Below are 27269 nucleotides of genomic sequence, written 5' to 3'. Positions count from 1 at the left end.
CCACCGTTCTGTCATTTGTTTACTAACCCGTGCTCGACCACTGTACGCTGATTCGCGCGTAATTGTCAATGCGCACGTACGTTCTGTCAAGCTGCATCGTCACGCGAAACGGCTGCCAGATTGCAAGGGCGATTCGGTCGACGGGTCCGGACGCTCGATCACCAGCAAAACGAATCTAAATTCACGTACGAAACAAACCACCGCGCACAGCATCCACATTCCACCATAGGGAATCTACGACCGTGCAACTGCCGGGATCAAATCACATCCGCCGGCGAAAGTAGTGCCGCGCTTCGCCGAAACCACGAATCAGATGGCTTCAGGACGGCTGCGCGCTCCCAAACTAGTAAACACGGAGTCTAACATTCGTATCGTACACATTCTTGTTTTTCATCTTATCGTAGGCTTTTGTCGTTTCGTGTTGTGAGTAGTTAAACAAACTTTGACGGACTTGTAATCTTTTTATATCGTTAAAATTAATAGAAGGTATGTTAAAAACTATAAACTATAGTTATACGTATATAGTTTTTAGTATCGCAAGTTTCTTCAAATATATCTACTTGTATGTACTGTTAAAGTAGAATTCGTTTCCAAATATGCATGTTTATACTCGTAAAATTTAATATCGCTCGATTCTTATAAGTGATCGATAAAATTGTCAAATCTAGTTTGAGCAATTGAACGTCCAGAAACCGGTTGTAATTAGTGAAAGTTGAAATAGGAATGTGAAGTTTCACTTATAAGAATAAATCTCTATCGATCATTTTATAACATAATTAAAAAAAAAGCAGTACGCTCTCGACGAAAAGCTAGCCTTAAGAGGAAGTTTATTTTTAGATATGTATCTAATCTCATTGATTATCTGTTTGAAGTTTGAAATCTACTGTTATTGTTCGGTGTAACGAGAGTAAAAGCACTCGTGGGAAGAGGTTACCGTTCTTTCCCACGAGAAGCGATTCACTTTCGTTAATATTATTCTTTGCATTTACATTCAATAAACGTCTCACTATCAAATATATCGCGTAATTGTCACGAACAAGTAAAAGTTAGCGACAAAGTTCGTTTTAACCTACGTAGTAAAGCAGTTGCACGCAGTTACGGAAGTGGCGTCATTCTTATTCCATTATGGCGGACATTCAGCAGAGTAAACAGAGTGGCAATTACAGCAGATCGTATGTGGGTAAGTACTGCTATTATTTTTCAATATTTTATGATAATATAAGAAGGAAAATTCAAGTGATAACAACGACGATATAAAATGCGTTTAATAATCATTGAAATGTACTCTGAAAGCTCATGCGCCAGATGTAACCGCTCTCCGTTATGCCTTGTGCTCTTTTTTTGACGTTTTGTCAACTGTTTAACTACATTTCTAGCTTAATAGGACGAATATTAACGTTTTTTGTTAGTTTAATTTAATTCTGATTAAGTGGGGAATCGTTATATGTTAAAATAATGAACAATTTGTAAGAAGTGCTGCCACTAGCAATGTAAATCGTTGTTGAAAATCCTGTGTTTCTAACTTCGTGAATTACAACGTGTACGCATTGCTAACGAATATATTGCTTCGTAACTGTTGCGTCCAGACTAAATATACGCTGCAAGAGTGAAAACTTTAATGGATGTGTTAAGTAACGTTGATGGTTGATGGTAGAGGTTAAAGTACAATCGTAAATATTTTTTACTAGTAATATATGACGATTTGATCTTTTATATCAATTACATGATAGAGTATAAACAATGTAATAGCCTGTTATGCATACATAATCATGTGTAGTAACGTGATATTCTGTCAAAGGAGGATGACGTAGCCTCAAAGCATGGCACGTATGTGCTGCCGCCTTCTGGAAAAGTTTCCAACTATGTTTCTTAAAACGAGGGAATTTCAAACTGTGCCTGTTACTGACTGCTCGTCCTTGCTTGTTATTACTCAGCAGAATTACCAGCTATTTCACTTGTTACTGCTTTGTACGATATTATTTATGCTGCGTCAACAAGCGGATATTCTCTTCAGAGTAATCTAAGCATAGTAATACTAATGATTAGGAAACCATACACAGGACAAATTTATTTTAATTTATAATAATCTTATTCTTACATTTAAATTACACGATATATTTTTTACAATTTTCAATTATTTTTCTTGTTTATTATATAATTTTACAAATTTTGTCCTAGAATTACAAATATATGTCCCATTTTATTGAACTCTTGTTAGGAAAATATTATTTACTCTGCAATTTTATGATGAAATGTTTCAGATATCAGACTTTCAATTATGACAAATAGTTTCGAGAACTATTTATGAATTTAAAAACTAAATAATCGCAGTAATATGATTTTTTATATTTTAAATTTTCTTCTCAATTTAATATTTTATTGCAAATTTTAATATAACGAAATGATATAACTTTTGAAATTACCGTGCTTTTCAAATCCCGAACTCAATTTTTGGAATACTTCTTTTAACTTTAATTCACATGACCTGATAAGCGTTCTTGCTTTATCGTTACTCATTTTTATTGCTTAATATACGCACATGTCGTTGACCGTCCACAAATTCTTCTTTATACATATAACCAGGAAGTATATTGTGGCATATATTCCTTTGAATGCAAAATATATACAATAAACTAATGTCGAAGGCAATGACCTCGAATTAATGACCGGTATATAGGGAGTGTTCGTAAAACACGAATTCAAATATTAAAAAATTCGTCCTAATATTTATTTATTTTCTTGTATATCTTCTTCTATCTACGATCACATCATTAAACATTTAATACAAATGATACTTGTTAAATATTTACAAACAACATCCGATATCATGCCGATTAAATATTTGCAAACACTTTCGTGACACGCTTTACGAATTATTTCTCTTCGTTGACCAATATGAAAAAATGTCGAATAGAATTTTTTTTTACATTTCTTTGCATCTTTTCCACGTGTGCTATTTGTACATGAAATCATGCTTACGTTTCATCGTGTATAAATACACAATAACGTTAAACTGTCTATTGTACCCGCTATAAAGTTTGGGGAAAACGTTATCCCTCTGAACGAGCAGGGACCAAAGAATGGCCAAGAACGGCGATACGTTATACGAGGGAGGGCTATAACATTATTTCGCGTTAAATGAAATCCGTGACAATGAAACAGGTGGAAACAAGCAGGCCGGAGTTCGAAAGCAATTGCGTTATGCAGAGCCCCGATATTCAGGATTGGAAATGAGAGCTGTGTATTGGCATACCTATTCAGTCCGACACAGCGCGTGTTTTATTGAATTCTATCGATAGGTTTACGTGTCCAATGAAAACGGGTCTTTTCGTTTCCCTCCCATCGATAATTCAATCGATAGTTCTCTTTGCGAGGCGGCAAATACGTAATAATAATCGATGACGTGTGATTTTCCAAACTGGGTCGTGTAAATGATAAATCAACAACGAATTTTTTTTAATAGAAAGTAAACACGTAAGATAAATTGTAACGAAGTATGGAATATGTAGAAAAGAAAACAGAACCACTCGTTTGATAAAAGAAGCTCATAAATAATATCAATCAATAAAAGAAGTTCATTTAGGTAAATCATTTGTTATCATTTATGATATCGTCCCGATAGCTGAATTGGTAATGAACAATAGGTGTTATTAAGCGATACGTTTTTCTCTAATCTAAATTTTCTTCGTCGTTACAATTTTTATTACGAAAGTCGATCAAATTGAAAAACGTGTTTCGAGTTATCACTGTGGGTTCTTTGTAACTATAAACCGAAAGTGATAAAAATATTTGATCCCATTTTATGAGTATCGCTCTCGTCGTTAGGAAATTTGATTAATAATATATTATATTATTACGTTCGAAAATAGCTTTTTTACGCGTCACTTTCCAGTTAACAACGTAGCATCATTATTAGATTGCAGATGTTTATGCAAATTTATATCTTTATGTACACAATTGAAGAAATACATACTAAATGTGGATTATTAGATTGCAGATGTTTATGCAAATTTATATGTTTATGTACACAGTTGAAGAAATACGTACTAAATGTGGATTTCTTTCATTCTTTGCATACTTTTTTTAAATACGTAAACATCCAGCATCCAAACATCTATAGCACAATCTGGTAATTACGAAATTGCTTGAGCGAACTTTCTATATCAATTGATACGTGGAGAACGTACATAAAGAAAGTGCATTAGTATCAAACGAAATCATTTTCCATAGCCGAATAGCGCTTAGTTCCGATCGATAATTAGCGAAAGACGAGATCTGGTAACGAATGGGAACTATGTCAATTGCCAGCGAGGACCTCGCGAATCCGTTTGTCGCAATCCAATAAGACTAATACCAAGAGTTTCTCCTCTGGAGTGTACCAATACACGGCAAAGTACACGCACGCGTGCTCCACATCGCGATGGATCCATCCAATTCACTTCATTGGCCGCTCACGTATTTCCGTAGCTCGTTGATTAAACTCGCATTATTCGCTCAAGCGAGTTCGGAGACGATATCCACACTGTGCAAACCGGAGCGCGATTCCTCTGAAAAACACACAATTCCTCGTCTCCGTTTTTCTTTGTCCCTTCGTTCGACTACCGCGTCAAGGTAAACGATTGAACGTCTGTCCCGGTGGAATTGCGACTAGTCCATAAAAGATTTTTATGCGACCGGGATAACGTCGTCCAACGTTTCAAATAGCGAAACGCACATTCCCGTCGTAAAATAAAAGTGCGACCCTCGATTCTGCTCGATACGTAAGACGAGTAAACGCGTGGTCTCTCCAGACTCTGCAACGTCTCGGGCGATCTTTGCCTCTGCCTCTCGCTTTTAACCGCGAGATCACAGCGGCATTTTTCAACCGGCCATATTTTTCTTATACGCGCCGCGGTAAAGACGAGATTGAGTTAGTTGGAGAACGCAGTAAAACGCGTGTAAGGGCAGTTGCACGTGATCACTGATGTATTCTTCTACATTGCTACCAACGCACCACGAAAAATTCGTTCTCTTTCTTCTCGACTGCATCTACGAACGAACCATGTCTATTATCGAATAGGAAAAAGGGACAGACCATGATATTTCGTTTTTTTTTTTTCTCATATCTTGTCCCCAACTCATTCTTCTTCCTAGTGATCTCCCTTTCTATGTGATCGTTCACGACGATAATAAAGTTGACATTCCGATTATTCCGTAACTTTCTAGCTTCTATGAACGTACTCACGTACAAACGGCGGAGAGAAACAGGACCAGTGAATTCATCGCCTTATCGCTGATCAATTACGCAGCTTTCGCTTCGCTTTCTTATAATATCGAGGCCCTCCGTATCGCGTTCCTCGTACAAAAGCGAACAATCGAACGTTTATTGCTAATTACGCGCCACAGCTACGCTATAGAACGCTGTTACGCAAATGTCGTTCACATTTTGCTGACATTTGCGGAAGTAATCTACCAGCACGTAGGAAAGGTTCTTAATTCAACACTGTTAACCAGTTTCTTGGCCACATTGTTAACCTCAATTTCCCCAATGGCAACTCGAAGAAGCGCTGCCACCAGGGAATCTCTGTCCGATAGATGCGCTAGCCTGTTTCTTGGAAAACGCATAACCAAACAGCGCAGCATAAACTCGAAGCGAATCGTAGTTACTTGCTAGCGTACACCGCTGGAAATATAAATAACCCATGTAGGAGATATAGCCGAGCCTGGGGAGATTAACGATAGTTCAGGTGGTTGAAGGAGGCATAATAATCCTGAGTCACTAGCCGGAATACGATCGAGCTCTCGTTTCTTCGTTCGTCTTGTCCCGTTACTCTTCCTTCTTCTTGATCCATCACGACATACACTTCGGCTTTTTCCATCCGTAAACCTCGTTTGTCGTAAAACATTTGCGTTCGTGCGGGACTAGGGATCACGCAACGAGGCGTAGAATATATAGAGCTCGGATTCCCAACCTGTGCAGCGCTGCCCCCAAGGGGGTTGCAGAATGTCTTGCCAGAAGTTATTTTTATCTACAATTATCTTTATAGAGAATATTTTCTGTAGAAATCTCCATCACGAAGACTTTCAGCATTTATTTCTTTCAATACGGGTTTCTTATAATATTATTAAATATTATTAGAATAACTATCGTAACATCGATTCTTTATAAATGAAAAGTAGTCGAATTTTCTTGTTATGTCCGAGCCTGATTTTATTTTGCTACTCCAGGTTTTTGGACAATCGCCATAAATTTTGAGAAATTCGTTAATTATTATTGTTATTATTACGTTCTTTTACTACGTTCTTTTAATCCAACAGGTTTGTTTTCTTTCTCAGTTACGTCGCATTAACATTGTTACGTTTAATTACGAAGCACCACGAAAATCATAATATCAACAAAAATGTATTTTACCGCGTTTTTCTCCTGCCATCTACATATACGCTTACACTCTGTTGAAACCGTTGTATTAAATATTAGATTAGAATCACGTTGCAAGAGAACTACGTTGAATGTATTTGCTTTAATTTGCTTAATGCATTTCCTTTGTCCTATTGAAAATATCTTGCTATGTACATAATATACTAAAGGTTTGCGGATTATTTACTATACTAGAATAACGTCACGATTCGTAAAAGGTTGAGAAACACTGATACGGAGAGGGATGGTTTCTTAAATAAATATCTTGCCATGAAAGCACATCGTAACTTGGTGCACCACGGATTCGATCGTTAACTCCGCAGTTTTATAGCTGCCGCTAACCGTGCGCCGATCTAAAAGTTCTGCCGAAGCAGCCGACGACGCTGACGCGTCGCTTTGATTGCGATTCTTCTTGTTCGGTCGAGGCTCGTAAATCGGTAACGTTCGCGGAAACGCGAACGAACGCCGAAACAACCTAAACGGGGATATCGTGAATAATGAAGTATCACGAACAGGCACACGTGTTTTTAGAAAGGAGAACGCGTCAGTTTTTTTGACGTTGCCGTCTGGTTAAGTGGTACGTTTGTTTCTATGTTGCACGCAGCTATACCTTCTGTTCACGTCGCTCAGGTAGGTGACCTCACCTAGCGTCTTCGGACGCTGCATTTTTGATAAAATGTTCTTTGCGATAACGATAATTCCTCTTCGATTTTTTGAAATATTATACGTTTACGAAAGATTAGAGTTTGAAAATATCAATCTGTGTGCATAGAATTTGTATATATGTATAATACGAAGTGTCTGTGTATTCCTTCTTTATAGCGATAAAATAGTTTGTCAGAGGATTGTTTTTTAGTTTTTTGCTACTTTAATTTGCTACTCTTTCGAGTGAATTTATTCTTGAATTGTAATTTTCGCACGTCAACGTATATTTAAAAATTCTAGAAAAATAAGTAGCGAAAAAATGTACTGCCGATTGTTGTTTAGTTGTATTTAACTTTCTAGCGACTGTTATTTAGTTGTATTTGACTAGCATTTTGCGTTGGGTTACTTGTCTTTAGAATATTTCCGCTTTATTTGCATTCCATATTTTATATGATAAAGAACATCGACAAATATGTCGTATAATATATGTTGTACAATATAAATCGCCTGAAATTTTCAGTTAAAAGGTATAAACTAGAATTAAAGAGTCTAATCGAAATGTGATTTATTAATTATAACTATCTACGCTTCAACGATAACAGCCGAGGATTAAACTTGACTCTGAAGGTTAAATTTCACTATTTTTGCCATTAAATTTCACTTTCGTGCACCTTGGAAATCACCTTCAGCGATGAACCTCGGCTAAATAACTCTCGGATTCTGTTCATTTCTTTTTTTTCTACTTCTGTCATAACAGCTAACGTCATATCGTGATCGCGTATAAAAATTGACGATGCAAAACAGAATAATTCAAAGGTCAAACAGTTTAAAAGTCGAACAATATGATTCTCATGCTTAAACGATTGCAACTCATCGCAGCGTACTCAGGAATATGCATAATATGTAGATATATGATACAAAAAATATTGTTTTATGTCAATTACCTTTTTCCCCGAAATTTTTTTAAGTAAACATTATAAAAGACCGAGATCATACGAGGAAATTAATACGTGTTTACTCGAGAGCGAGAGACGTTTGAACATCCACTCTATTCATTTTACACAAATATTTGCTTGCTGTTCAATAATCGTAGTACTTCAATTTTTGTTTACTGTGTCATCATCGATTGCATCGCCGTACGTTAGTTTTACTATTGCAGGTTACGAAACAAATGATACGAAGATAAGAACGATTTCTATTTGTAAACATATTAATTGTATCGTGTAGCTAAAGAATTATCAAATCCGATTTTTTTATTTTATATTTTTTATTTTGTTCTGTTTGGATTTTTTAAATTATCGTTATCACTCGTTTTACGCTTTTTCGTATATTCCTATCATTCTCTCGTAATTACGAATGTTGCAGTTATTTACTCTCCGTCATTTTTACGCAATCCTGTCGAAAGGAAGACTTGCGATCTACTTTATAATTTTCCTTTCCCTCCTCTTTTTCCTTTTTCTTTTTTTTTTTTGTTTATTCTTTTATATTTCTGTTTGTATTTCACTTTTACAAGCCATTATTCATCCACTTTCCCGTCTATGACTATGCATGACCGATATATTCCACTTCGCTTTGGTATGCATTAACCTGTTACTCTATGATGTGCAACGCGAGCAAATCGATCACTTGTCCGATCGATCGCCGCGCGCCAGAGAGCAAAACGATAATACTCGACGGTTGATTTCTTCTCTCCTCCCTCTTTCTCCTTCCTCCTTCCTTTTCCTACGTTCTTTTCTACGCTGCGTAAAATTGAAGTAAAGCTACCTGAAGGGAATTAGAAGTAGACACCGAGCGTAAAAATTTCTACGCAGAATGTTAACATCCAATGATCTGGCCACTGACATCCATTCGTCGTAGAGTGACGACAACTATCAGACGGTTGGAGAATTGTAATTTACTCGCCGACGTAATATCTGTCACAAACAGTATCTTTTTTGATCCTGTATTTTTCTAGTTTATGGCCTGTGTTTACGATGAAACAACCATAAGCAAACATTGATGGCAGAATCGTAACTGTTGTAGCGTACGGATGATCATCGTCAGCTGGATTCTCTAAATGTTTATCGTCATCTCGTATAAAGCGGAGAAACGAGGGAAAAAATAGAAATTTATCGTTATCCATTCTTTATTTTAGAGAAGATAATAGTAAAGTATCCTGTTCTTTCGAATCCCATTGGTTTTTTGTTAGGTTCTATCTTTACGAACAAGAGAAAAACATGTTGTATTTGCAAATATACTTTTTTTCATCGTCGGAATTATCCACGTTTCATTACCAATGAAAACTGATTTTAAGGCAGACATTTAAAAAAAATGCCTCAAGGATCGAACGCGAAAGAGACGAAATAGAAAACGATTCTAACTAGCTCGGGCATATAACGAAAAATACGAAAACTAAGGGAACTATTGTAACGTTAATTCACATCAGAGACCAGGCCACACACCGCGGACAGGATGGCACCCAGATGTCTGTAGATTCTTGGTGCGCACCCTCAATAGTCTTAAGTACCCACCAGGGGTCTTGGCATTTTCATAATTAAGATCCTTCGGTCCTAAGGTCCAAGCGAGTATTTCCTGTCTTAGAACTCCCTTTACTTTTATTGTCTACTACGTGTTAGCTTAGAAAGTTGGTTTTCTTCACATCTGGTATGTTCCGTTAGCAACTTTCTCGCGAGGGCGGCTAAACCCTTCCTGGTCCACCAACCGTCTTATTATCCAATCGGAGACAGTGTCTACTGCCCTCACTTCCTTAACCAAAATTGTCATCAACAAATCCGATAGTCCCGTGTCCTTAAACACACCCACCCCTAGCCCTCCTCAGACATAGTATCGTCAGAAAAACTCACTTATTCTGTATCCTTAGAATAGTCAACATATCTATACCGGTCTCTACCCTTATAACAGTCGCGTATTTAACGTATCGTTGTAACTAAGTCTTACATAACGTGGATGGAGTGAATTGTAATTTATGTTAATTCAGTGTGTGTTACATTGTGATTGCTGAATTAATAATAAAGTTTAATTAAAACAAGGTTAATAGTTGTGTTACGACTCAGCTATTTTATTTCACCAACCAACCCCAAAAAATTACGTGACACTATCGTCGTTGATAACTTAGCGGTAAGTTAGAAAGAACAGATCGAGCAAGTATAGGTCAATGCCATTTATCGAAGCCGTTTATACGGTCAGTGTTTACCATTACACTTGCACCAAATGTTTACCCGAATTTCCACCGAATCTCCCTTAACCTGATTTCGCTTAGCTAGGCTAAACTTTTATTCGCCGTCAGTTCCAAAGCTAAATAATACTTGGAATCTTCTTCGACAACGAACCTGAAGATCCACCGATCAAAAAGAGTTACACGGAACGATATGTTCAAAAAATATCCCGCGATTTTAACCAAGATCCATGCCGAGTTAAACAGACCCGAACAGAGAGACCATTAAGGTTGCGTTTATCCTCCGAAAAAGAAAAGGAAAAAGGTACACACATATACAGATTGTTCGCGTATTAGTCGCCAGGGTTTTTCTTCTAATTAATAGATTTGTAAGAAAAATCCAAAATAGGAAAAGACAAAGTTTTATTGTTTTTAGACTGCGAGTGTCCTATCAAATTAATCAAAACAGCAGAACCTAGACATTCGTCTTCTTCTTAATAAATATTATAACGTGGCCCGTAAACCAAACCTAATTCTTATCTTCTCTTTATAGTTTATATAGATTTGGGTTAAGTGCCGTTTTATTCGGCTGTCGTGAAGCGGCTGCCAACTATACCTACGCATACGCTACGGCGGAAGTACAATTTTAAGCAGAATTCAGGGTACTGGTACCGACAGTTTTTTTACGAATATCTCGGAAACTAAGGTCGATCGGCGATTATACGTAGAAGAAAAAATTGTTCAAAATATTGGTTTCTACAACATATTCAAAGATCATCGAAATCGGTATGGTGGACGATCGATAATTACCAAAAATAGTAATGTTTGGTAATGTTTGGTAATAAAACCAAAAGTTTGGTAATGTGATAGGTTGACAAGATATTGCATTTTAAAATTACTCTCGTGTGAAAGAGAAAACATGTGACTTTCGTATCTTGCATCTGTGGTCTTTACGTAGTGCATATATGTATATATCTTTCTTTTTATTGTGAAATTTGTATTGTACAATTTATCCAGCTGAACATTCGGTAAATTTTTCTAGTTTAATATGCATATATATTCGGAAAAAATATTAAGTCTTTAAATGTTTTGAAAGTCTGTCTTGATTGCGTTATTTAACAAATCATTATAAACACCGTGGTACGCGATAAGTATGGATTAGATTATTCCACAACGAAGTGATCTCCGGATACGGCGTAACGCGATGACTGATTGAGGATTGGGGATCGAACGATCAAAATATTGGCTTCCAGTGATTCTGAAAGTGTAATGTATATACGAAGATTGTTATTGAGATCGATAGTCACTAAAATGTCTTAGAATTCCTAGAATTATCAAAAAGCGTAGAAAATATTCATTCGTAATATTCGACGATACACCGATCTATTGCAATATTAACAGATAATCGAATAATCGTTCTAAAGAATCTCAAAAAGTAAATAATTATATCCAGAGCAACGAAGGCGATTATCACTTACTGTATAAACGGTACTGTTTACGGTATCCTTAAAGCGTAAACTCTCCTCAGTGGCTAATAGTCTCTTAAAAGATCTAGAAAATTCACGTCTTCAAACTTTTTAAGTTAATAATAACGTACAATTTTTAACGAATAATTTATTCGAGCGTAGTAAACAGTACATTGGTAAAACACGCCAAGTGTGATATTACGTTCGGATCTGGGCTGACACTAAACACCTACGTTCACACTATAAAAGTCAGAATACATTAACAGCTAACTGGAATGTACAAAAGTACATTCTAAAACATACGTAGTAGCCGATGAGAGGATTTGGGAATTTAATATAAAACTTTCAACATACAGGGTGGTTGGTAACTGGTGATACAAGCGGAAAGGGGGCGATTCTACGCGAAAAAAGAAGTCGAAAACATAGAATAAAAATTTTTCGTTTGAGGCTTTGTTTTCGAGAAAATCAATTTTGAATTTTCGTTTCGGTACGCGTGCGGTTCGTTATAACGGATCTCACTGCAGATCGTTGTCTCGATGGAAAAATTGAAAAAAGAAATTTTTATTCTATATTTTCGACTTCTTTTTTCGCGTAGAATCACCCCCTTTCCGCTTGTACCACCAGTTACCAACCACTCTGTATATAAAATTAATTAATTCGTCTTTTTCCTTTAAGCATTCCTTTGTCTCTTCTCATACCTCCACCACGTACGTGTTCCGTATATATATATATACATAATGTAATATCGTGGACAGATTGCCTAAGAAATATCGGGTGAACTATAAACAACGTTGCGAGAAAGCCGAAGTACTGACAGGCCGAGAGGGTCGAGAAACTTCAATGGGCCAAGCGGCCCATCAATGTATCGTCGGTCCTTCGGTCGAATAGTTACGCGGGAAAAGGTGTGCGCGATGACGATCGTGGAACACGTACGTGGTGGGGGTATGAGAAAAGACAAAGGGATCCTTAAGGGAGAAAGAGGAATTAATCGACAGTCGTTAACCGAGAGTCAAATTGTGAGAAGTCGTTGGTTGAGAGTCAAGTTGCGAGGAGTCGAGAGTTTAGTCGAGAGAGTTGCCGAGTTGTTACGAGTTGTGAATTATTCATTTAGTTGTCTTAGTTACAGCACATTACTGTATTTAGTTTATCGTTTCCTGGTTAATCCATTGTAAATAGATCCATCTGTGAATAAAAAAGTTATCATATAGGATAGAAATCATTGGAAATTTGAATTTATAATATTTCTGAATAAATAAATCCTGTAATAATGTTATGCTTATTGCGTAAAACATTTGGGAATTACATTAATGCTGATTGGACACGACTCGATTGTAAGATATCGTATCTATTATGCAAATTTTCGTAAAAAGTTTCTATAAACATTCTGACATTCTATACAAATTACACTTTAACGTAATCTGTGCGACGAAAGCTTCGACGATGACGTTGGCCAAATCGTGGCCGTAAATCTGTGAAATGAGATCAGTAAAATTACGTCTATTATTAAAAGTCATGCGTTCGAGTCGGTTTATTCCTGGACGCCGGCATCCGAGCGAATCTCCACGAGCCGATTCTCGTTAATTACTATCCGCGGTGCGTAATATTGGGTCATACGCGGGGCTACTGTCGCGATACAAGGTGACACGCCACAGCACGTCACCCAGGTTTCACCGGTATTCACCGATTGTGGGATACTGCCAACTCTGGTGGACTCCTCCGCTTCTGGTCTGACCACTGTCCATCGGCTGGCCACCACCACACACAGCAGGATATTTCTAGTCGGCTGGCATGTTCGAGTTAGTGTTGGATCGTGTGCGCATCGAGCACCTGTGCGTGTCGGTACAGCCTCGTTTTCTCGCTCGTTCCGCGGACTCGCGATTCCCTTTTTCAGTCGACGAGTGAGAAACGCCGAAAGAAGAGGCTGCTGAAGCCGTTGCATCGAATGTAAAAAACGAGCCACGGCAACATGAGCGACAAGAAGAAGATACCGTCCAGCTGGAAAAGGCAAGAAGAACAAAGCAACAGGCCCAAGGACCCGGTCAGGCCACCGAGGACAAGAGCGCAACAGGCTCGTCACAATGCAGCTATCGATCGACACGACAATCGCGGTGCGCCGTGGACCAGCGTGAAACCAGCTTAAATAGCGGACCGAGACGGGTTTAGGTTTAATCGTATTCGAAAGTTTGATTGCCGCCGGGGATTGGTATTTTGTCAGAAATTTCGGAAGACGATGTTCCAACGAGTACGTCGCGGAATCATCGATCGAGCCGAGAATGGAATTTAATCGCGAAACGAAACGAGCTTAAATCGTAGGCAACGAAGTTTGAAGGCAGATATCGAGGCTGAAAATTTGCTCGTTGGAAAGGGAATTGGCTTGTTGTCAAAAGCTGCGGCAACACGCAACAAGAACTCGCGATAACGGAAACGTTTGATCGGGATAACGATGGGTCTGAAAATATACGAAACGTAATGACCGGTCGTACGTGAAGTTCAGGGATTTGATTGGAACATAAATTGTCGATAATTTGCTAATATTTTTGATCGTGACGCGTTCCAAAGTACAGTCTCGTCGTGAAATTAACGTAAATCATTCGATCTATCGTTCGACTACGTGAAACTTGAATTCGACGGGATTAAAATTTTGAATGCGTCGCGTATTCGTAAATAACGAAATTGCGTAAAAGGAGGTACAATGTAGCACTCAAAACTAGCTTTTCAGAACGACTAGAATTTAGTTTTAATCGAACGTGAGAGTTTGGACATGATATTGGCGCGTTTCCAAAACCTCGACAACGCAACAGATTCGCGGCAATGAAATCGTTTATCGGAACGCAGACCTTCAGAGTTCATTGTAATGCCAAACGAATACACAAGCAGCAACTTAGAAAATGTCCGAGTGTTGACGTTCATTACGCGTAACATGCAATAGTTGCTCTTTAATTTTACTTTCCAATGCTTCGATGATCGACGATCGTTGGAATTTTCTTTCTAAAATCTTTCTTTGCTTGACTATTTTGTTGGTTCCGTTCTAACGTCCGTTGTTCGTTTATAGAAATTATTTACGAAGAAAATATTTGCATAAACGAAGTAAATAGACTAAATATGCGTTTCGAAATTTGCTTTCAGTCAAGAAAGTCCCGATGACGACCCTCGATGAAAACGTGAACCGTGTTCCACGGGTGTACACAAACGAACGGGAGGAAGAAGGTGAGTTTCTTTCATTGACTTATTCTTTAGTACGTCTTACAAACATACCCAATGGACCTTTGAACCACAGCGTATTCTTAATAGATCGTCATACAAAACCTTCGTAAGCTTCTAAGAATTTTAAGTCCAAGTATAGTAATATATTGCGGCACAATATTTGTTATTATATAATATTGAAAAAACAGTAACATTTGTACTGTGAATTCCTGCTAGTCCGATATTATTTATTTAGAACTGTGATTATTATTTAAATTTTTATTAAATACCACGGTCAACCGATAACTTATGCCGCACGAAACGCTACACATATATATTTTTTGCATACTTTACGATGCACGCAATCTCGTGCAAAAACTATTATCACAGGTTTGCAACGTGGAGAAAAATATAGACGCGTATACAGCGTGTATAATAGTAGCGTTCAGCCAGCGTTCACACGTTGAATACGTAAGCATAGCAACAATCTGCAGTTTTTTTTTTCTTTTAATTAATAACGTCTATAGATTTGCTTTCTTACACTTACGCAGCTCGAATAGTTTTTCTACTCATTGACGTTCGCACGGACTTCTAGGAAAATCAAACTTATTAATACGGACTATCTCTTTAATTGTTACTTTCTAATTATTTTCACTCGTATAAGCAGAAACACTTCGTACGAAGATCGATCGAATTTTCACCATGCTGCAAACATATATTTATATAGACTGTAATTTTGTTTTTTTTTTTATTATTGTTACATGAAACTTCGCAAAATGTGCAGTCGAAAAAATTGCTACTAAATGTTAAACCAAAGATCGTTCGTTTTTATCTCATAAGAGATTTCAGTTATAGTTAGCCTATCACTATCTGTTCTCAGAATCTTGTTCAGTATCTTAGTTCAACATCTCGCAAAATATTAAAAGTACATTAAGAAGATTCAAACGTTCGCCTTCTTTCTCGATAATATTACTCTTTACCGTGCTCGATAATAATTACTTTTGGTTTTCACTTCCGCGTCGTTTAAATCTACCTCGATACACGCAATTGCCCACATACTCTGGATACTCTTGAAATATTTGATAAGAACGTGGCGTACGCGTTGCTTAAAAGTAACGACGATTAATGCGAAAAGCAGTTGTAGCTGCCTTTAGAGCGCGGCAGAATCTTTCTAGGAAACGGTGTGTACAAACACGGCGAGCTACATTTTCACTAGGCCAATTGCATTAGTCAACATCTCGTTTTCAGAATTTCCTTCTTCTTTTCGAGTGTAGCAGAGGCTGGCGACGCGCGTCTGTTAATTAAATTCTCGTATTCCGTTTTTCTCGCTACGTCGCGTCGCCCCGAGTCTTCCGTTCCAGATGAGAAATTCGACGCCCTGTATTCGCGAGTTTAATGCGGTAATGATTCGTGTAAATACAAGATTGCAAGGCACCGATGCGGCTGTGGATGGCAGTCGGCGTCGCGTATTTCACCAGCGACGACGACGACGACGACAACGACGACGACGTCAACGATGACGAGAGAACTAGCGTTAAAGCACAGAAGGCGGAAGGAGAGGCGAAGAGGTGGAATTAGCGCTCGCGCGAGTATAATTGGCCGTTCGTTCGCAATAAGTAATCGCTCGGGGCTCCTTCGTAGACGTTCTATCGTGTAAAATTGAAACGCTCCACGACTCATGGGAGCTGCTTTTCCAATGGTCTCCGCTTTTCATCTGCTCCGCGTTTCGAACGCTCTTCGCTTTAAACGAAATTGTTTTCTTTATGCTTGAAATTGTCACTATTCGCATACTATATAACGAATTGCGCGAATTCTTGATCGATTTTTTGAATTATGAACAGCGCGTTGATAAAAGTAGAGTAGGCTTTTATTGGTCGCTATTGATGAAAAATTTGTTAGGAAGAAGCAGAAATTAAGAAACGAGCTTTCGTAAAGATATTTAGAAACGTCAGATTTATAGCCGACTATTTATTTCCAACTCGTTGATCTTCTTGAAGTGGAATTACGAACAGAATTAAAATAATTATCTCGTGTTATCTCGCGTTATCGAAGAAATTAATTTACTTGGTCTGTAGTGGGTGCAACGTATATCTCGATCGAGATACAGTGATTAACCGTTCCAGCAGATTCTTAAAAATTTTGTTAATCGCACCATCATATCGTGATTCTGTATCTTTCTGATAAATCTGACACAAGTATCATGTACTTATTTGCTGATATATTCGAAGCTAGAAAGATGAAAAAGAAGTTTCTTTTAAATAAGGTTTAACACGGTGCTACATAAATCTGTGACATAACGACGTAAGCTAGTTACGTAAGTCGACAGTCGTAAGAAACGAAATACTTTTAAACGATGAATTAATTAGTCATTGCTGATCTTCGTTAAAATCTGTCGAAGTCGATTAAATCGTCACTGTGATTGGTAACGCGAAAAAAGAAGTCGAAAATATAGAATAAAATTTTTTTTTTAATTTTTTTAATTTTTCCATCGAGACAACGATCTACAGTGAGATCCGTTATAATCAAACGAAAAATTTTTATTCTATATTTTCGACTTCCTTTTTCGCGTAGAATCGCCCCGTTTCCGCTTGTACCACCAGTTACACCAACCACCCTGTACAACTGCAGTTCAAACTTTCGTCTCATAGTGTACAAAGTGAAAGAAATAGATAATCATTTACAAGAGGGCAGATCGATCTGTTGAAGTATTCAGTATGTTTGTGACCAACAGATTTACGATCGAGGTGCCAGACTAGAATTCGCGTGGTCGTTTCACGCGAATGCAAATGCGTACATAGTCGTTCGTCAATTATAAAAACTGCTTGGAAATCGAGTCGTGAGAAATTTCCACGTATCTCACGTTCTACGTGCAGTCACGTACCATGGAAACTATGCTGGAAAACGAAAGTGTTCAAGACTCTTGAAACCTAGAAGCCGTGTAACAATTATCATTTCACGCGTTATGGTAATCTTTGTGTGACGTTTCTACCGCTTACATGGATATCATTCTTTTTTACCATCACATACGGTTTTTTCACGAATTTTTTTTGTTGTTACATAAAAACGATAAATAAGAGAAAAATCCACGAATAAGATTGATTATCTATTTTATTCTATATTTTATTAACTATATGATATATTCTTAACTATATGATTATTAACTATATATATATATTCGATATTTACCATTAGCTCTTTACAACAGATCTACTTTTTTCTGAAACAACAAGAAATTCAGATCAAATATCGTTTAATAATCAATTTCCGTTACGCGATAGAATTATATATATAATTGTTTAATTAGATTTTTCAATCGTTATCTTCATCAGACTCTGACATCAATCCTTTGCACGAGTGCGTAAGTTACGTGTCTCGTTGTCTCGTCAAATTGAATCGAATCACGTGGCACAGGTCAGCGTGTTGTTCACGTAAGACGTGAGCAATGGTAGTTGATTTCATATAGTTGGCTTTCGTGCCACGTGCGGTGGACTACACCTATTTAGACGTATGTCGGAACGATGTCAGCTATGTCAAGGCCTCTAAACATTACATTTCCCCCCTTGTCGTATGCAGTCGGAGCAAAAGATTTTGGTCGTTCAAGGTCCACGTTGCTTTCCTCTCCGTTATACTTGTTTTCGTTTTTTCGCCCTGCTCTCGTAAAAATCTAACAGCGAGCAATTGTATAAGGAGTTAGTATTTTCGTATTTTCATAGAAATTTCATATTCTCAAATTATAATAGTAGATAATATAAAACATCTTCAACAAAAATTTTATTAAAAAAATCCTTGAAAAGAAAAACAAAAGTTTGAAGATGGCAAAATGTTTACGATTGATTATAATTCTTGATAATTTTCATTTGTTTGGCGTATGTTTTAGCAATAATGGATATTATTACAATGCATGTAATGTGGTAAAGAAACGAACGTAGTTCTAAGAACCTGGAGGCTTATGTTTATAAAAGTTTAGCGATGAATATCTAAGATCATGTATACATTTTGCATAAATAAATACATATATGGTCATATGATGATTCTGTATCATTCTGATGAACTCTGACGAAAAGCTCGTTTGAACACGATGAACCTATGAATTTATAGAAAAATCTGATTAATAATAAAATTACAAAATTAAGGCATTTAATTATATCCCAGAATTTCTAATTTATCTTTATCATATTTTATTCTACCAAGTTATTATACCGTTAACAGCGTGTAATAATAATGATTTTTTCTATGTTTGTTACTTTAGAAATGATATGTAATTATAAATGAATGTGTTTTTTCGCTTCTGGACCTCGCTAGATCGATCTGGTTGGCAAGAAAAAATAGAACGTCTTTCAATGGATAGTCAGGATAAAAAGACATCGGATGTAGGACAACCTGTACAGATCGTACTTGCTCATCCAGACCATAGTTTCGAATTAAACGAAGAAGCCTTGTCAAAAATTCTTCTTGACAATGATATTAAAAATAGGAGTGTAGTTGTTGTGTCAGTAGCAGGTGCTTTCAGGAAAGGCAAAAGCTTCCTGCTTGACTTTTTCTTGCGATACATGAACAGTCAGGTATGTTATTATTACTGGTAAAATTGAAATATTAATTATAAGTTAGATTGCGGGTATTCTAATGGATTTATGGGAAATTTGAAAATACAAAAATACACAGAATGCATATAAAATGGAAATATATATGAAATATTCAAAGCACTGTTTGTAATATTTAGCAGATAAAAATGATTAAATTTCTATTTAGGTTTCATTTACTTAATTGCCTCCGTAGTCTATCTAACAAATATCCGTAGTCTAATTACTGTTTCCAATAATTTATTAGAATACTTATTCAGATGAATAGATAAACTAAACCGAATAATTATTTTTATTTTTTTCCATGCTTGCACGGAACATTGGCTGCGTAATTAACATCGATCATAGTATAATAATAATAACCAGACGGATTCTTGGTTGGGCCAAGATGATGAGCCACTGAGTGGATTTTCATGGAAAGGAGGCTCTGAAAGAGACACAACAGGGATATTAATGTGGTCGAAAGTTTTTTGCGGTACCTTACCGGACGGTGAAAAAGTTGCTGTGATTTTAATGGATACACAAGGTGCTTTCGATAGCCAGTCGACAGTGAAGGACTGTGCGACTGTGTTCGCTCTAAGTACAATGTTGTCATCCGTACAAATTTATAATCTATCACAAAACATCCAAGAGGATGACCTTCAGCACTTGCAACTTTTTACGGAATATGGTAGGCTGGCGTTACAAAAGTCTGGTGTCACGCCGTTCCAGAAGTTACAATTCTTAGTGAGAGATTGGAGTTACCCATACGAAGCACCTTATGGTTCAGAAGGTGGAAAAGAGATACTGAACAGAAGATTAGAAATCTCCGACAAACAACATCCAGAATTACAAAATCTGAGAATGCATATTAAGTCTTGCTTCTCGGAAATATCTTGTTTTCTAATGCCACATCCAGGCCTGAATATTGCCACTAATCCTCGTTTCGATGGTAGATTATCGGAAATTCAACCAGAATTTAAGGAACAGCTCAAAGTGCTCATACCGGTGTTATTAGCTCCAGAGAATTTAGTTCCAAAGAAAATCGATGGTCAACTTGTGAAAGCAAGGGATTTGTTGGAATATTTCAAAAGTTACATGAAAATTTACAAAGGAAACGAACTTCCAGAACCAAAAAGTATGTTAGTGGTAAGTTTTCGTTTACTATATATTTAATTTTATAGTTCTATGCCTTACTGGTGAATTTGTTATGGTATACGTTCTATTTTTAGGCAACAGCAGAGGCAAATAATTTGGCTGCGGTAACGGAAGCGAGAGAATTTTATATACGATTAATGGAAGATGTCTGTGGATCAAGAAAACCATATTTAACAACAGCACGTTTAGAGACCGAGCATGCACGTTGTATGGATAAAGCTATGTGCATATTTCAAAATAAAAGAAAAATGGGCGGAGATGCATTTAGTCAAACCTATATGAAAAAATTATGCGAGGTGACAAACTGTTCGAATTTATGCTTACCTGATATTTCATCTTGATGCTAAAAATGTTAATACATGATTTATTACAGGATATGGATAAAGCGTTTGTTCATTTTAAAGCACAAAATGAAAGTAAAAATGTTTTCAAATCAACAAGAACCGCAGGAGTATATGGTGCAATTGTTGCCATCATGTACTTTTTATCCTCAGTATTTGGTTTTACTGGCTTATATTTGCTAGCAAATATTTGTAACTTCATCATGTGCATCTGTATATTAACCCTCATGTTATTGGCATATATTAGGTATATACATAATAGTAATTTACATAAGTACTTCGCAATTTTGATTTAACTATAATTATTCTTTCATCGATATAGGTACAGTGGTAATTACGACACACTTGGGGTAGTAATAGATGAAGTGGCAAACACTTTATGGAATAATGTAAGTAATGTATATTTAATTATCTACGTATAACAGATATCCGTAAAATCTCTATAGCTATAAAATTAATAAACTTAATTTATTTATTAATAACGCTAATTCCACGCGTTAAAATGATGAGAAGTAATTTGCATATGTATAATTAGATACTTTCAATTAGTATCCAGTTTTACATCGATGTACTGTGCACACATTTAATCATTCACATTACATAGCTATATCATATGAATAGAAATTTACACAAGTTCTTTTTATAGTTTTGCGACTTAAAATATGTATATCAAAAATTGCATTATCTTTAAAACCTCATATATTTAAAATATTACTTAAAATGTTACGCACGCTAAATTTTAATGATGGTATTGTATGTAGCGCAAGGTATTAACTGGGTAATGTAAATAATTGCTGCTCATCATTTCACCATATTTCCTGATTCATACCTTCCACATATGATTTCTACAGGTCCGAGATATGGGTGTACTATTCACTGTACTTACACTTGCTGTGGCTGCTGCTTCATCATGGTTTATAATTTTATATGGTTTCATTTCATTTCCACTTCCTTCTCCACCTTCGTCTTCTACACGTTTTAGTTTTGGAGATATATCTAATTTTTGGGAACATTTATATTCTATTGTTGAGAAGTATCAAATATTCAAATATATCAACTATTACTTCGGCAATTATATAGAAAAGGGCACACCTCACCGATTTCAATAAGCTTGAAATATGTTGTCAAGGACAACATTCTGAACAATTTTTTGCTGTACATTTAATTACCGCTCGGCCTTCGTGTCCAAGATATTCACAAAAGCTTCAATTAAATTTAGTTACTATTACATTTCATTCATACAACATAATAAGTGACCGCATTTTTATATGACCCAACCTAAACTGAACTCCAATCCATAGCCCATTCATTTTTATTTTTTATTTGCACAATATCAAAAATAGTTTTCTTTCACCAATGAATTAAACTTAGGTTGGGCTATATAAAGATGCCCGCCTACTTCAGAGTAGAGTGTAATCTTAACATGAATCGTATTGAGGTTTTTTGCAAATATTTCAGAAATTAAGGCCGATTGACGGTAAGATGTACAGAAAAGAAATTTTTCCGAATATTGACTTTAGCGACCTTGACAACACATTCCGAGGTCATCAAAATTGATAAGGTGTGCCCTTTCTCATATAGTTACCATTAATTCTTATACTAGCTCTGAGTTCTTGCAATTCCTTTTTACATTACTATTCGTCCATTTTTTTTTTTTCTTTTAGAGATACTTATATAATCTAACAAATATTATTATTAATAATATTTATAAATTATAGATTAAATTTCTACTCTTCTCTTTTTTTAGAATATATACATTACTTAACAGATACTATTTTTAATGATGTTCCTAAATTATGTGATTCCTGTTTAGATTATTATTCCCTCCTTTTTTTCAGGATATTTACAGTACTTCACAAACATTATTTTTGATAGTGCTTCTAAATTATACGATTTCTCTTTGACGCATTATTCCTCTCTTTTTTCTGAATATGTACAGTACTTCACAAACATCATTTTTTAGAGTACTTCTAAATTATATGATTCCTGTTTAATTGATTATTCCTTCCTTTTTTCAGAATATTTACAATACCTCACAAATATCACTTTGTTTGGTATTTCTAAATTATATAATTTCTGTTTAGATTATTAGTCTAACCCTTACAGGATATTTACAACATCTCATGAACATTGCCTTTAATGATATTTTTAAATTATACGATCCCTGTTTAAATTATTATTCCCCCTTGTCTTAGATATTTAAATTATCTGACAAACATTATTTTTGATAATACTTCTAAATTATGTGATTACAATCTAGATCATTGTAAATCATTTTGAATGTAGTTGAACTGTTCTAACATTTGCATATATATTCTATCTTCTATATTCTGTATATATTATATACTCTAATCTTCATTACTTCTAATGTGTTACATTTTTCACTTATATAAATATTGCCTTTAATATTATGTTACTATTTTTTTTCCTCCTTAATGTAAGCTGAATACTAACAGGAGCGAATGTACAAAAGGTATGGGGTTTGCTTATAATTAATTTAGAAATAAAAATAATTCTTATTCCATATATTCCAGTTTGAAAAAAAGTGACTTTCACGCACAATTCATTTATCTTTATAAATTTTATCAAAGTTATAACGTTATATTTATAATTAAATAATCATTTTTATCATTAGATGTCATATATGTCGTATTGTTTTCCATTTATAAACTAGAGTATATAAACATCAGTAATTGTTTTATACTAAATTTACATTAATTTGCAAATTATGCTTAAGTATATTAAAGAAAATGCACTTTTGTTTCTGTTCAGTTAATTAAACCAGTCTATCAACAATTTGTGGAGAAGTCAGTGTCTGTAGCAGTGGCTCAAGCTGCTGAAATGGCTACAAATACAACAATGAATGCCACTGCCACTGCCAATGGCAAGCCTAAACTATCATGATGTTCATTCCCTTTGTGTCCCAATTTCGCAAGTGCATTAGAAACATACATCAATGTATTAAAACCAGTAAGTGACATAACAAAATTTCATTGTTTTGACCATGTAATATGAGGCCATAAATAGCTTTTTCTTTGTTAAGTCACAAGGAAATACTGTACGTTACATATTTTAATTTAAAGTGACTGTGAATGTATATACAATATATTTTGATTACAATTCCTTGCTAGATTGTTGAAAATCATCATTATTAGTATTGTCTATGATTGATATTACATTTGTTAGAAAAATAAAATTCCATAGTTACTGGTAAAGATAGTTTGGATGAAAGCTATTGTTCTGGGGTTGTTAATGTTTATCATCAATTTTAATTTTTTTTATATTGAAATATATGGATATATATACATACATAAAAAACAAAGTGTAAAGAAGTCTTTAGAAACAAATACGTCTACATTTTTTTTTATAATATTCAATTCATGTTTAACTTTTTAGTTAGAGGAATATACGTACTTAAACGCATTTCAAGGTCACAAGAAAACGTGGTAAAATATTTTTGAAACGAAATTTTAATAAGACACACTTTGTATATTTATGCATTATTCTATGTATATGTACTAACATACCTAAATTATATCTGTGCCAGATTTACCCTACATCAGTTACTATTGTATTGTTTAATTTTTTTTAATAAACTGAAGTGTAAATACTATTCACTGTTCTTCACATTTAATAAATTTTAAATAAAATTGATAATGTATTTAATTACAATGGATTGAAAATACATATATGCCATGTAGTATATATTTTATTAGACTTAGCATTAAATAACTTTACCTTAGATTAATATTTTACAAAATATCAATTATGTACTAACAAATTTTTGAAGGATTGTAAATATAATAATAGTTTTATTTCTTTCCTTATTGTAAGAATAAGGCTTTTATCATAACAGACTAGAAAATTCAAAAAGTTTTATACTTCAGGCTTGTTTCTGTAACACTCCATTGCATGTTCTAATGCAGCAATCCATAGTTTCAGAAGGAAAGATTGCAGAAAAGGTTTTATATTCTAATATTCTATGGTGATAGTTTTAAAACATTAATTATCTATTTGTGCAGTTACTAATGGTCACATTTATTTCAACAAGAAAATGTTATACATTCTGAACGCTTAAAAAATATACTTTCATACATTTATTATGTATATGTAATAATATTTATTTTAATGTAACTTGCAAGCTATAAAATCTATTGTTATTTTGCTTCTACATTTTAAAATAATATTTAAGTGGTTCTAATCTTATTTTCTCAAAATACTTATAGATTCCATAATGTTTTCTTTAATAAAATTTTTTCAAAATAAAAGCACAAAATAATAAAAGTGCCAATATATACATTTGAAACTAATATTTTTAGAGGTATGTATTAATATACGATTTATATTTTGTTAAATAATAGGGGGAGGTTTATTATTCTAATTGTCTTATATTCTTGTTCCAATATTTAATCAATTTTGCAATATAATTATAAATGCAAGAAATAAATTGTTCTCTTGATGCATCATGTATTTTTGAATAAATTATACATAATGTAAAAATATTTCTGTTACTATTAATGTGCATATGTACATAATGTGCATAATGTACATATAAGCTACAAGAGAAATACAAAACATGTAAGAATAATTTAACAATAATATAGTTACATAGAATTACAAATTTACATATTTGTAACAAATTCTTAATGTTGTAATTTTAAAGTAATACATTACTTGTAATATGTAAATTATTGTAGATAAAAATAAACACTTATTTTTTTATTTACAAAATGAAAAATGTTTATTTTTTTAATCCTTTACAGGTAAACGTATCAACATAATTTTTTAAGCTTTGAACATCTTTTTTACCATATCTTCAAATTTCTGGTTGGCCTCTTGTAATTTTGTATTATATATTGTAAGTTGTTCTTTTATTGCTTGGTTATGTGGTTCTAGACTAACAGCGTATTTTAGATCAGTAACAGCATTTTCTACGTCTTTCAAATTTCCACGTGCCACTCCTCTTCTGTATAATGCTTTAACGTTGTTAGCTTCTTTATTTAGAATTTTATTACATAAGGATATGGTATGTTCATAATTTTTACGACTTAATTGACACCCAGCCATATTGTTATATAATATAAGTCTTAAATTATTAATTTTAGTTTCTAATGTCTTATCTAATTCTAAATCCTGAATTGGCTCTAATGTTATTAGAATTTTACAGGCTTTACTAAATTTATAAAATGCATCCACGTATCTATGTTTCTGAAATAAACATACACCTGCTTCCTTATATGTTAAAGCTATCGAATACTTGTCTTGTGGCGTCCATTCCCAAATTGGTTTATATGGTTGCATTTTATTCAATGTTATTTCGAACTTAATAACTAAACGATCATCAATGCCTTCTAACATTATATCTATTGTAACTAAACTTTTTTCTAACACCATCATCATTTGTATTGCTCGCTCAATTTGACGATCTATTTCACAATTTGCTTCACCTATAGTTAACATTTTTTTACTTATACCATGTAAAATCTGCGAGTTAAATTTGTTTTTCAAATCCTCTACAGACGCATTGATAACGTTTATGTTTTCAATAACAACTTCACAAGAAGCGCAGTCAGTCGGTTTTCTCGAGAAAGTTCCTGGCTTTATTATATCTTTTCTTACAATATTATCTGCCGATTTCCACGTTTGAAGTAACATCTTTTTCATTTTATTGGTCTTTACCTATATTAAGTAATATAAATTTATATGTCAGTTGATTTCATTAACCTTTAAACTGTAAAAGTATATTATGCCCGGTCTCTTTCGATAGAGTTGAGTATCTAACAAAGTAATAGGTAGAAAACCTTATTTTCCTCCCGTTTAAAAGGTTATTCGATAAAGATTGTATGATAACCTTAATTTAGAACGTTTGAACATGTTATATGAATTTTTTGGGATTTTTTAAACAAGTATCATCTACTGAAACATGCATCGAACATGAAAGACCCAAGTTTATAGTTTGAGGGTATCATAAAAACGTTTATAGTCTAAAGGTTAGTATGAATTTATTGACTTACATATATAATCTATATAATGTATATTATATTGTAAACATATATATTGATAAATATACGTACTTATTCATATGCAATTAATTATACATGTTTCACATGCAATTAATAATATTTACGAAATAAACAACGACGCGTCGCTATGACGTTTCATCTAACCTTTACCAGATCTCAACTGTGACTCCAAAATCCAAATATAATAATGCGCAGACGCAAAGTTCATATTTGTATGAATTTCGAATGAAAACAATGAAAAATGTTTTATCAAATATTTGTACGAATTAATATATAGCGTAGGTTAATATTGCAAAATATATTAATTTATTAAGAATGAAATTATCTTTAGATAATAAACTAA

At 34.5% G+C, this 27269-nt stretch overlaps 2 protein-coding genes across 6 annotated transcripts; one reads left to right on the top strand and one right to left on the bottom strand.

Annotated features, from left to right (window-relative positions):
• Nucleotides 1-121: 121 nt before the first annotated feature.
• atl (atlastin GTPase) lies at nucleotides 122-24516 on the top strand. Of its 5 annotated transcripts, XM_076624345.1 has the most exons (9): nucleotides 122-486; nucleotides 1078-1180; nucleotides 14789-14869; nucleotides 19148-19407; nucleotides 19774-20553; nucleotides 20637-20858; nucleotides 20936-21150; nucleotides 21226-21292; nucleotides 23676-24516. In XM_076624345.1, the coding sequence occupies exons 2-9, from the start codon at nucleotides 1126-1128 to the stop codon at nucleotides 23805-23807; spliced, it is 1812 nt and encodes a 603-aa protein (XP_076480460.1). In that variant the 5' UTR covers nucleotides 122-486; nucleotides 1078-1125; the 3' UTR covers nucleotides 23808-24516. The 5 variants fall into 5 exon arrangements, with proteins under 5 accessions (XP_076480460.1, XP_076480461.1, XP_076480462.1 ...); XM_076624346.1 differs by lacking the exon at nucleotides 122-486 and having other exon boundaries at nucleotides 632-1180; XM_076624347.1 differs by lacking the exons at nucleotides 122-486; nucleotides 1078-1180 and adding an exon at nucleotides 6965-7027.
• On the bottom strand, nucleotides 24170-27118 carry LOC117154970 (tetratricopeptide repeat protein 9C). The gene is made up of 2 exons (XM_033330480.2): nucleotides 26978-27118; nucleotides 24170-26582 (listed from the first exon to the last, which is right to left on the bottom strand). The coding sequence occupies exon 2, from the start codon at nucleotides 26565-26567 to the stop codon at nucleotides 25689-25691; it is 879 nt and encodes a 292-aa protein (XP_033186371.1). The 5' UTR covers nucleotides 26568-26582; nucleotides 26978-27118; the 3' UTR covers nucleotides 24170-25688.
• Between the last annotated feature and the right edge of the window lie 151 nt (nucleotides 27119-27269).

Source organism: Bombus vancouverensis, chromosome 14 (assembly GCF_051014615.1).
Source record: "Bombus vancouverensis nearcticus chromosome 14, iyBomVanc1_principal, whole genome shotgun sequence".
Classification (NCBI taxonomy): domain Eukaryota; kingdom Metazoa; phylum Arthropoda; class Insecta; order Hymenoptera; family Apidae; genus Bombus; species Bombus vancouverensis.
This window is presented reverse-complemented; position numbering and strand designations above follow the sequence as displayed.

Bases quoted from the DNA above. Each gene is read 5' to 3' on its own strand.
- atl (XM_033330419.2), top strand. From the start codon at position 13,629: ATGAGCGACAAGAAGAAGATACCGTCCAGCTGGAAAAGGCAAGAAGAA. The intron at 20,554-20,636 runs GTAAGTTTTCGT...TTCTATTTTTAG, and splicing joins AACCAAAAAGTATGTTAGTG to GCAACAGCAGAGGCAAATAA. The intron at 20,859-20,935 runs GTGACAAACTGT...GATTTATTACAG, and splicing joins ATATGAAAAAATTATGCGAG to GATATGGATAAAGCGTTTGT.
- LOC117154970 (XM_033330480.2), bottom strand. From the start codon at position 26,567: ATGAAAAAGATGTTACTTCAAACGTGGAAATCGGCAGATAATATTGTA.